The sequence below is a fragment of the Xyrauchen texanus genome, chromosome 6, assembly GCF_025860055.1.
Source record: "Xyrauchen texanus isolate HMW12.3.18 chromosome 6, RBS_HiC_50CHRs, whole genome shotgun sequence".
Lineage (NCBI taxonomy): Eukaryota > Metazoa > Chordata > Actinopteri > Cypriniformes > Catostomidae > Xyrauchen > Xyrauchen texanus.
Window position 1 is genome coordinate 38347854 of NC_068281.1, and position 12915 is coordinate 38360768.

General features: G+C 38.3%; 1 protein-coding gene across 1 annotated transcript; it reads left to right on the forward strand.

Moving 5' to 3' along the window:
- The first annotated feature begins 846 nt into the window (after window positions 1-846).
- On the forward strand, window positions 847-12206 carry LOC127645720 (deoxyribodipyrimidine photo-lyase-like). The gene is made up of 5 exons (XM_052129385.1): window positions 847-929; window positions 5562-5662; window positions 5862-5983; window positions 10317-10476; window positions 12058-12206. The coding sequence occupies exons 1-5, from the start codon at window positions 847-849 to the stop codon at window positions 12204-12206; spliced, it is 615 nt and encodes a 204-aa protein (XP_051985345.1).
- The last annotated feature ends 709 nt before the right edge of the window (window positions 12207-12915 follow it).

Consider the following 12915-nt stretch of genomic DNA (forward strand, 5'->3'; position numbering starts at 1 on the left):
AATCAAATAAATAAAAAGGTTGAGACACATCACTGTTTTAAAAGGACTTAAAATGTTTATTTTAACTACCTGACAGATATCACTTAAATATGTGTCCTGGGTCTCTGTAACTATCTTAAACAAAGTAGTAATAATGACCCAACACTTTTTAAAGGGACAGTTCACCCCAAAATGAAAATCTTCTTATCATTTACTCTCATGCCATCCCAGATGTGAATTTCTTTCTTCTGCTGATATTTCAGCTCTGTAGGTCCTCACAATAAAAGTGAATGGTGGCCAACATTTTGTCAAGTCAAATTTATTTGCATAGTGCTTTTCACAACAGGTGTTATTTCAAAAGCAGCCGTACATGAAATTATGCTGTAACAGAAAATTTATGAATATAATTCCAATGTTAGTTATTTATGTTTAGAACTATTAGTGGTTAAAAAAAAAAATGTGTATAAGTGTTGTGGGTCAATCGTTAAAATTTTGTTTTTATATGAACTAAATTTTAGTGTTAAAGTCCTTGAAGTCATCCCAGATTAACTGAGGAAATATACATAGAAGCAAAGTCCTTTGATTTTGGCCAATGAAGGCTTTTGCTACTGGTTAATTCATTTTCTATGAACTAATTTATTTAAGAGAGTATTGACCCCCCTTTGACCAAGTTGATTTGCAGTAGGTAATATTCAGTGAGGAGCGTCGCAGTCCAGCTGGAAGATTATGGCAGGTAATTTTAGTGAACTCCATCCTGAGCCCATGCTTCAGACAGTGGCTCATGAAGAATTCCATGTCTTTGAGTTTGCATCAATTCACCCTCTGTGAAGTCTGTCTTAGTAGACTAAGGTGAACTCAGGCTGGAATATGCTGAAGTTGGTCATCATAACTCAGCGACACAGTGGGAATCAGACACCTGGCAGGACCATAGATGGATCTGGCAGGCTCTGGTAACCTCGGGATATAATTTTTACACAGGGAAAGAAATAGAATAATATTGGCATAGATTCCATTCACTTTAAAGCAGGGTTAAAGAATTAGAGAAGTGTTTCCGGTTCCAACTAAAGCAGCATAAATATGAATTGAGGAATAAATTAGGTGTATGCCTGGCTGAATGAGTCTTTAGTCTAGACTTAAAGTGAGAGAGTGTATCTGAGGACCGAACACTGCAAGGAAGACTATTCCACAGTTTACGAGCCAAATATGAAAATCATCTTGATATTCTTGGTATTGTTAAACAGGTCAGAGATCTGTTTTTGTGATTACAATGAGCGTGGATTATTGTCATGTTCATTGTTGTCATTTGTTCTTTTTTGTGCTTTTATGTTGAAGTTTAGTTTAGTTCCTGTTTCCTGTTTGGTTTTTGGTAGTCCTTTGTAGTTGTCATGTTCACTGTTGTCTTTTGTTTTATGCTTTTATGTTGAAGTTTAGTTTAGTTCCTGTTTGGTTTTCTGTAGTCCTTTTGTAGTTAATTTGTATGATTGGTGTTCCCTTGATTGTTTCCTCCAGGTGTCCCTCATTCCCTTGTTTGTTCCTTTGTGTATTTAAACCCTGCCTTTCCTCTGTTTGTTTGTCGATCGTTGTATGTTATGTTCCATGTTCCCAATGTTTTATGCCCGCTCTTGTTCCCTTGTTTGATCGTTCGTGGATGTTTCGTGTTCGTGTGTATATTTCATTTTCCCATCGTGGACCTTTAATTTGTTCCAGTGTTAGTGTTCTTTTCACCTGTGTGTTAGTTTGTGTTTGAGTTACTTTTCCCATCGTGGACCGTTTATTTTTGTTCCAGAGTTTTGTGTTCCTCTTATTATTTAATAAAACCGCGTTTGGATCCGCACCTCTCGTCTGTCTTGTCCTGCTTCCATACCATTCGTAACAATTATAGTGTGATAGGTCAAATAATTACTTTGGAGCTAGACCATTCAAAGCTTTGTAAGTAATTAACAGAATTTTTAAATTCATATGAAACTTAACAGGTAGCCAATATAACGCAGAAATGTTGCTGATATGATCATATTTCTTGGCCATTAATCTGACACCGGTTTGCTATTTTCCAATGACCACCTACGGAAGTGGTGTGTTTGAGTACTTTTTAAGCAGGATTTTATAAAAATTATCCAAAATATGTAAAACACGATGTTGCCGGGTCACATGTAATAGTGACACGTTACCCAAAGAGGATACTTTAAATAAATGTCAAGAAGAGCGTACTATGGATTAAAGTGTGTCATAATTCCCAAATAAGCATGAATAACATCAACGAGAACACTTACAGTTGAAGACAGATATTTGCATACACCTTAGCCAAATACATTTATCACAATTCCTTACATTTAATCGTAGAAAATATTCCCTGTCTTAGGCCAGTTAGGATCACTACTTTATTTAAAGAATGTGAAATGTCATAGGGGGCCTGGGAAGCTCAGCGAGTATTGACACTGACTACCACTCCTGGATTCACGAGTTTGAATCCAGGGTGTGCTGAGTGACTCCAGCCAGGTCTCCTAAGCAACCAAATTGGCCCGTTTGCTAGGGAGGGTAGAGTCATATGGGTTAACCTCCTCGTGGTCGCTATAATGTGTGGTTCTCGCTCTCAGTGGGGCATGTGGGGGAGTTGTGCGTGGATGCCACTCAACAAGCCACGTGAGAAGATGCACGGATTGACTGTCTCAGACATGGATGCAACTGAGATTTGTCCTCTGCCACCTGGATTTAGGTGAGTCACTACGCCACCACGAGGACCTAGAGCACATTGAGAATTGGGTATTCCAATTTGGAGCGAAAAGGGGAGAAAATCATTGTCCATTTGGAAGACCCATTGTGACTGAGATTTAACATTCTGGCTGTTGTCTTGAGATGTTGCTTCAAAATATCCACATCATTTTCCTTCCTCATGATGAGATCTATTTTGTGAAGTTTATACTATTATCGTTCGTACAGATGAATATGGTACCTTCAGGCATTTGGAAATATTGATCCCAAGGATGAACCAGACTTGTGGAGGACCACACTTTTTTGATGTCTGATTTCTTTTGATTTTCCCATGATGTCAAGCAAAGAGGCACTGAGTTTGAAGGTAGGCCTTAAATACATCCACAAGTACATCTCCAAATCACTACAATTAGCCTATCAGAAGCTAATTTGACTAAAGGTTTGACATCATTTTCTGGAATTTTCCAAGCTGCTTAAAAGGCACAGTTAACTTAGTGTATGTAAACTTCTGACCCACTGGAATTGTGATCTAGTCAATTAAAAGTGAAACAATCTGTATTACTCATGTCATGCCTTCAACTTAAATGTATGTACATTTTTGACATCAATTGTACATTAGCTCCAAGGTAAATTAAAGCTAATAACTGAACATTAATTCATTTATGTATTGATTCAAGTCATAATAAAAGCAATAGTAAACAAACAGTTTGCAGCATCAAAATGAGTGTGTTATGAGATGTTGTCAGCAGTTCTGTTCACTTACATGAATGTTAACAGGTGTGTAATGTCTATTAAATGATGCTTTTCTCTTTTCAAGTAACTGTAATAATCTTTTTTTTTTATTTTACAGTTTACAATCAAATTACTGTGTAATTGAACAATTTCTGCTTCAAAACGTCAGATAAATAAATCATACAAAGTCACTCTCATTCCAGGACATTTAATCATTTTGTCCATTCCATTTATTCAAATATTTATCCAAAAAACTAGTTCTAGCAATCTCCCATTCATTCCAACGTGGAGTTCTGCAGAGCTTGTTAGAGTGAGCAATAATATCCAATGAGGTGGAATTTAGTGAAGGGTCAATTGGTCTATAATGTGAGCAATAAATATAACATTACTGTCCTCAAGCTCCATTCTTCACCATGATGGTAACCCAAGAGAACATAAACTCTCCTAAATCTCAATATAACAAAACAATAAACACTAACAAATGTCCTCCTATATGTTTTTCTAAAATTATGTAATTTTAACATATACTATCCCCATCAAGTCCCATGCAATGCATGCTGTGAACTAGAAATATCCTGCCCAGTTATTGTAACTGTAGATTTATGATGATAAGATGTGTTTTTGAGTGTCTAGGATGAAGCAGTATGTTACATATACATAGACAGTAAAAATGTTTTGATAGCCTAAAATATGCTTAGATGTGGTAACATCTACACTATAAAGTCCAAATACATATTATTTCATATTAGGGTTAAGGTTAGGATCGACCTGATTACATTAGGTTACACCAGCAAAAGTAAAGTAATGGGTCAGAAAGGGTAGATATAAACTCTATATATAAAAAAAGTAATGTCCTCTCACTTTCAACTGCTTCTATTTTCAGCAATCTTAACATGTGTAAATATTTGTATGAACATAAAAAGATTCAACAACTAAGATATAAACTATGAGAAATATGAAATTGTACATGCTGTTCTGCTCTGTGTATGTGTTTCTGGCCTTCCATGTGTGTTCAGTTGACCTCAGATGCAGGCTGCAGTACGCACAATAGTGAGCCAACATATTTAGCAACTGCTGACTGTTTTTCCTCTTTATCATGTTCCGCATACTTATTTCTGTGATTTGATTAAGGTCACACCCGTCCAACAAGGTCAACCATAAGTTATCACGGCTGGAGCATCTGTATATGGCCTCTACACCCATTTTATCCCCCTTGATCCTAGGCCTTGTTACCGCTTTCCCATTGGCTGCTTATTGTCTCATGAAAATATAAATGACATGCTTGCTCTAATAAACATTGAGTAGATTGAATACAGACCGACTGTGTGTGTTGTCGTTCTTTCTACTTCCTTCGCGAAGTCTCCAGAGACTCAGACTCACGACTGCACCTCACTGGGCACGAACATAGAAAGACGGGACAGGGGAATTGGAGATCGCGACTAGATCAAAAATATTCCTAACGTAAACTGAACAAGTTTCACAGACATGTGACTAACAGAAATTGAATAATGTGTCCCTGAAAAAAAAGGGGCTCAAAATCAAAAGTAACAGTCAGTATCTAGTGTGGCCGCCAGCTGCATTAAGTATTGCAGTGCATCTGCTCCTGATAGACTGCACCAGATTTGCCAATTCTTGCTGTGAGATGTTCCCCCAGTCTTCCACCAAGGCACTTGCAAGTTCCCGGACATTTCTGGGGGGAATGTCCCTAGCCCTCACCCACCGATCCAACAGGTCCCAGATGTGCTCATTTTTTGAGGTCCGGGCTCTTCGCTGGCCATGGCAGAACACTGACATTCCTGTCTTGCAGGAAATCTCTCACAGAACGAGCAGTATGGCTGGTGGCATTGTCATGCTGGAGGGTTATATCAGGATGAGCCTGCAGGAAGAGTACCACATGAGGGAGGAGGATGTCTTCCCTGTAACACACAGCGTTGAGATTGCCTGCAATGACAACAAGCTCAGTCTAATGACAATACTGAAATACTGATGAAAAATACTGATTCTCCAGTTCAAGGAAAGGGTTGACATGCAGTGATTAAATCAATCTATGTGTCACACATTTGTCTGATCAGGTATCTGAAATAGGGTCTATTATTATTACTTCTATCATTATTCTAATGTGCTTAATGTGTCTCTTTCAGGATGAGGCAAAGCAGTGTGGAGGAGTATTTCCACAAAAGCATCTTACAGATGATAATCAAGGACAGGAGACCCCTTGCTATTGTGGAGGGTCAATGCTTCCGTGAGATGATCACATTTCACACAGGGTATACAATTTCCTCCAGGCGCCACTTTACTGATTTGATGGAGAAGAAATATGAGGCTACTCTTGTCAATCCTTACCATACTCACTCTCTCGGCCACGCCCCCATCACCACACAGGCCTTGAAGAATATCTTAGGAGGTGGTCTTTTGTCCAAATGTTTGTTTAATTTTCCCAGGTGCCTATGATTGGGCAAATAATACTTTGCAGCAGCACGCTAAAGACAGCAGAACGTATGTTTACACGAAAGAGCAGCTGGAGAACTCAAAGGCCCATGACCAGTTGTGTAATGCAGCACAGGTAAATGCAACATAGCAGTCCACGTATATTTCAATACTTTCATTCAACTTCCTTGTTTGATGGTTCTTTGTCTGTACCACCTTTTTCCAGGCTTGATTAACTAATTAAGTAGTAATAAAATAAAATAGTGGTAAAAAGTACTTGAGAGACCAGCATTTGTATTTAGCTTAATTCAACTTATGAGTGGTTACTGAGCCATTATCATGATCATGGGTTACAGTTTAGAAGACACATAGATATTGTAACTTAATCACATTTATTTCCATAGTAACTATTGCAACAGTTTCAAGAAGGCTGTTTTCTAAATTCAAATTAACTTCTTAAATCTGAAGATGAGAGCTCATTTATTTCACTTAGAGACCAAATTACAGTGAATATTAGCATGTCAAATCCACATGTATAATAAAGAGAATTTGTCACATTTTGGTTTATAACTTCATGAAAATATAAACATTTGATAGAAAAAGACATATCACATACAACAACAGCCAATCCTCGATCTAACAAGCCCACACTCACTGAAATAAGATGTGTACATCCTGAAAGATTCCTCAAAGCCTCATGACAGTGATGGTGGCTAATCGCTAATTGCATTTCAAAAGTTTCTCTGGGATTGATTCTCTGAAATATGACCCTTCATGTCAAAGGTGTGTTAGATGTTCTCATTGGATGTCTAGAGAGTGTCAGATTCCATATTTGGAAACAGGCGTTTGACCACGGGTCAGCAGAACCAGAGTGCACATACACAGACTGTGCACAAGAGGGCACTCTATGCACACACACACACACACACACACACACACACACACACACACACACACACACACACACACACACACACACACACACACACACACACACACACACACACACACACACAGTAGTTAGTAGTTTTTAGTTATTCAATTGTAATGTTCAATAAAACACACTTGCTTTGAGAGGATTGTGGACACTGTTAAATAAAGATACATACTAATCTACAGGATTCCAAATGTCATTACTTTGGATTCCTTTGTACTATCAACACATTTTTTTTTTCCTGGTGTAGTTGAGATGTTGGAGAACAACACCAAAGTTAATTTGATTACTTTCCATACTTACTGTCAAAAAGGTATAATGTCAAACATGAATAATAACAGAAAATAACTTGTCAGTAGTGTTGAAGCATGGGAGTGTCTAAGTGTGATCTTAATATATTTTCTTCAAATTTTTAAAGGTTTTTTATAATTTGATACCATACTATTGACCATCTTTGTTATATAGCAAACTTTGCTAGTTTTTGATATTTTTGTATCATTAACTGGTGAGATCTGATACAATCTGATCCATAACTGTTCTATGAAGACAATGTGTCAAAGAATTCAAATTCCTCAGGCTCTGGAGACATAAAAAAAAAATACTTAAGTGATGAAGCTTAAGGGCCGCAGACCAGGGACTCAGTTTGGATGGTGCGGTGGAAGAGATCCAGTGTCAACTGTCGAGCATATCGGCAATGCTGGTGAAGGTCGTTGCAGACTTGGAGGATTTTGCTGTAATACGTTGATCGTTTACTGCCACGGAGACAAAATTCACTGAGTTGGTTACAAGAATGGGGGACGTCGAGAAATGGATTGATTACCTGGAGTCATCGGAGAGGGAATTAGCTGCTAATCTGGTAGCGACCAAGATGGACTTGCAACGCGTTTGGGAAAAATGGGAAGACCTTGAGAATCGTAATTGGTGAAACAACATCTGAATTGTTGGAATTCCTGAGAACGAAGAAGGCAGAGATAGGATGAAATTCCTAGACAAGCCCTTCTCGAGTCTGCTTAACATAACAGGCCATGAGCTGGAAATCAAGCAAACTCACAGGGTCCAGGCTCGGAGATTCGCGGAGTGAGACAGGCCTGATCAATTCTGGCCATATATCTGAGATCATCTGATAAAGATATACTGATATATATATATGATATTTTTTTCATCAGTCCATTGTTTATATCTAAGTCCCTCGTTTAATCTATTATTAATTGCTCAATTGGAAACATTTTAGACTCAGATCACACCCTGGTGTGTTTAGAGGTGTTGCCACATATGGAGAAAAATAAATCGTATAGTTGGTGCTTTAATGTATCGTTTTGCAAATCCTGAATTCCAACAAACGTTAAAGGCTGAAATCAATGTCTATATGGAGACCAACTGGTCCTCAGTATCCTCTGTGGGCTTGGGAGGCACTTAAGGCGGTTCTTAGCGGTCGGATCATACAGTATGCCTCAATACTCAAAAAAGAACTTGTGGAGTTGGAAGGGAATATTAAAAGTGCAGAGCTGAAGTGCAGAATGGCCTCAGAGAATTGACATTTGAAATATAATACTATTTTGTTGTGGAAGGTGGAGTTTTGGCTATTCAGGGCAAGACAGTCAAGCTGTTGGTGGTGAACTATTTACCTCAGCCATTGATATTAATAATGCTTTTAAAGAATTGTATCTTGATCTTTATAGATCCACGTCTTGAATGAAGTTATTAGAAACTTTGTGGAACCATTAGATATCCCTAAACTGACGGCTGAGCAAAAAAAATTTTTTGATTCTGAGATCTGAGATTCTCTTGGAGGAGCTTGGCGAGGTAATTAAGGCCAGATGGTTTTGCAGCTGAATTTTTTATATCTTATGCTACAGAATTGGCTCTGCTTTTGTTAGAAGTTTATCAAGAATCATTAAAGATTGGAAAGTTTCCGCCAACCATTACACAAACCGGGATTAGTCTGATTCTTAAAAAGGACAAAGATCCAAGAGAGAGTAAGAAATACCGTCCAATTTCCCTGATTAAAATATTGTCAAAGATTCTGGCTAACCGATTAAGTAAAGTTATCAAATCCCTTATACATATAGATCAGGTGGGGTTTATTCGGGGCTGCAGCTCTTCTGACAACATTAGGTATTTCATCAATATTATGTCGTTAGTGACGAATGATCAGAATGTGGTCACAGCCATCTCACTTGACGGCAAAAAAGCATTTGATATGGTAGAATGGGATTTTGTTTTTAAGATTTTGGAAATTGATGGGTTCGGGAATACTTTTATTGGATAGATTAAGTTGCTTTATAGACACCCAGTAGCGGCGGTACAAACAAATTGATTAATTTCAGATAATTTTACTCTGGATAGTGGCACCCAGCAGGATTGCCCTCTTTCCCCATTGTTCACCAACCAGAAGTTGGAGACACAGCCCATGTCTTTTGGGGGTGTGTTAAGATCCAAGAATTTTGGTTGAAGTTTCAGAGTTGTTTGTGTGACGTTTTGGGCACTCAAATTTTACTTCACCCCAGACTTTGTATTTGGGGTGTTGGGGCGGTCATAAATTTGGGGGATAAGCAAAAAATTTAGTTCTGACCAGTATGATTGACAGAGGGGTTGGAAGTCGGAAAGGAGCCCCATCATTTCCGGAGTGGTGTACGGACATGGGGAGGGTGACAGCTTTTGAGGAGGTGGCAAATAGAAGGCTGGGGTTTGGTTAATAATTTGTCAGGTAATGGGGTAATTATTTAATATTTTGGGGGAGTCTCAGAGAGGGGATGGGGAGAGAGAAGACTAGTTTAATTATGTATATTTATTATATATACATTTTGTGTGTGTGTGTGTGTGTGTGTGTGTGTGTGTGTTATTATATGTGACCAGAGGGGTGATCTTTGGGGGTTAGGGTGGGGTTGGTGATTATGGAGGGATATTAGTGGGGGTTAAATGTTGATTCGATGTGTATGTGGTGTGTTTTCCTTTGTTGTGTACTTTTGAATCAAAAAATATCAGGCTGTAAGGGGTTAATTTAAATATGTAGTAACTAGGGCTGTCAATCGATTAAAAATGTTAATAATCGCACTGAATTAATGCATTTAATCGACTTTTTTAATCGATTTTTTTATATAAACACACATATACTGTAGAAAATCTAAATGCTCTGCATACCTTATTTATTATTGTATAATATTTCTTATTTAAATTATTATTTGCATTTATTTACACAAGCAGACATATATAATGTCATCTACTCAAAAACCCTGAATCTGCATTATTCAAGTGTCTGTGTTTGATAGCTTGGGAGGGTTTCCAAATGATTTGTTGTTTGTTATTATGTAATTTTGTTAAGTCGAGTGAAATAATATTGTCTTCAGAGAATGTAGGGAGCAGGGAACCTGTGAATTAGATTGCAGCTATTGACTTTGAAGAAGCACTATATTGCTAGCTCAATGTGACTGTAAATTTTGTGTGGGGAAACCTCTTTTGCATTGCTTTGACACAAACTGTCATCGAATGTCTGTGTGTTATATGCATTGAAATGAAGTTTGTATATGTGTTCTAGCATCAGCTGGTGCTAGAGGTGAAGATGCATGGCTTCCTGCACATGTACTGTGCAAAGAAGATCCTGGAATGGACTGCATCTCCTGACAAAGCTCTCTCTATTGCCATATATCTCAATGATTACTATTCTTTAGACGGATGTGATCCCAATGGACATGTGGGTGAAAAACATGACGATGTTTTGACTCTAGCAGATCAAATATATTCTTATAACATTGCATTAATCTAAAGTAATACATTATTGATTTTTAGATTTTCGTTTTATGAATGCAATACATAACTACATTTGGCCCCTTAATAATATAGAAGGCTTTAAAGGTACATTATCCTCCTGAGACCCCCCACGTCACTGCTGTGTGCATTTTCCATTTCCTTTTTCAACTGTAACTAGTAGCACCTAATAAATAAGCAAAAAAAGAATTTGTTACACAGTGTGGGATATATGTAGCTGTAGGCTTTACAATATCTAAAGTAAATTATTTCCTAAATTGCTAAATCACTTTACTATCTTTTATAGAAAGCGATGAAGCTGGAGGCTGATGAATCCCCACACATTTTTGTGTATGTTGATGCAGCAAGATTCAACTTGACCAAAGTCAGGAGACGTGGCCGTAATATTATTGGTCACCGAGCCACGGTTGATGTGCCAGGCCAGTGTGGAGGGAACATTACATTGTGTGTTGCCATATGGGGAATGGAGTACTCAGCCACATTCCCATCATTGGGCCCTATAACACACCACGTCTCCTCAGTTTACTGGAAACTCTTTACAGGGATCTCATTCGAGAGGGGGTTGGTAAGAAATGACTTGCCAATGTATGTTATAGTTTGGAACGTAAGTTTCCATCGCTCAAATACAGTCAGGGAATGGTTTGTTGCCCACCCACGTTTTTTTGTTGGAGTTTCTCCCACCGTACTCCCCATTCCTAAATCCCATTGAGCAGTTATTTTCTGCATGGAGATGGAAGGTCTATGATCAATGTCCTCACGACCAGTTGTCCTTACTTGGTGCAATGGATGCTGGTTGTGAAGATATCACAGCAGATTGTGGTAGGGGGTGGGTGCGTCATGCCAAAAGATTTTTCCCTCGTTGCATTGCAAGGGAGGATATCGGGTGTGATGTAGATGAAATGTTGTGGCCAGACAGAGAGGAGAGATTGGAAGACCCATGAGGTTTATGAAATTGCAGCATATTTTCTTTTTTCTTGCACATATTGTAGTTCCTGAATTTTGCTGTTGTATATATTTTTCTGTACAAGCTTTTTTTGTTTTTACGTATTTTCGTTTGGCTGTAAAGTGTGTTTGTACAATGATGTGAAATGTTTGAATAAATGTTTTGTTGAAAGTATAGTGTGTGTCCAATGACTTTTTGACATCAATACTATTCAGCTGCCTACGTATACAATGTTATCAATTGGACAATATTACATAGTGGGTTACTATCACACTTTCAGTGTACACTGTCATCTGACAAGATGTCTTTGATTTTGACTGTTTTGGTATAAGCAATGATAAAGGAAGCTTTGTTTTGATTAATTTATCTACATTTATCTTTGAAACACGAGTTCATTCTTTTGATTGAGTTATCACCTTTTGCATGTCACATAGAGTGGTGTGCTGAATGTACCATGTGTTGTGAGGATTGTACAGAGAGTTTTGACAACTGTAAGATTGTTTCAGCAAATGTGCCAAATCCATTGATAAAAACTGTAAATATTTGTATTCTACACCATTCTTCCCAGGTTCCATGTGGTCCATCTGCGCCATTCATCACCAGAGCTGGGCAGAGAGGCCCATCTTTGGGAAAATCTGTCATAAGAATTATTCTGGCTGCAAGTGGAAGTTTGATGTGGCACAGTTTGAGAGGAAGTATGCTGCCAAAAATGCTTGAAACATTTCCAACAGAGATACCAGGATATCTCTATTGTTTCCTTCTGGTGAATTTATGATAAGAAACTGGCTGGACTGGTACTGGTTTTAGACTGGATTTAAGGGGTGGACATTGTTCTCAGGTGAGGGGACGTTCATTAATACAATACTGTATTTGCTGTATTCTTTTATATCTATGTTGGTCTAAATAAGTAATTTTTTTATGTTTTTCTTTTAATTGGTCTGTTCCCCTTCTGTCGCTCTCTCCACGTTGTGTCAGAGAAGCGACACTAGGGGTCTGTCTTGAGCGCCGATATTCACCTCTGAACTATGAAAAAAGGCCAATAAGAGTTGGCAACCAGTATCTGCATGTCCCGCCCCTGGACATACGGGTATTTAAGCAGCGCAAATACGGGAGTTCATTCAGAAAATTTCTTCGGAGCCGATGGTCGTGTCTGCAACTGCTGCGTTTACACACCGAGTTCCTGCTATCCCTCTGCTGCAGGCTGTTGGATTCTACGGCGCACAACAGCGGCTTTCTCCTGTTTGCACGGCTGTGCACTTCCTGCCCCTGAGCGCTTCGACAGTGCAGATAATAAAGATCTCTTACGAGTTCTTTTTTTCATAAAAGAGTGATTTTATTTAAAAGAGTAATTTCCTCTAAAAGAGCAAAAACACAGCAGCGTTGAACGTCCTTTTAAGGATGCGTCTTTTTAAAGATGCCTTTCCGC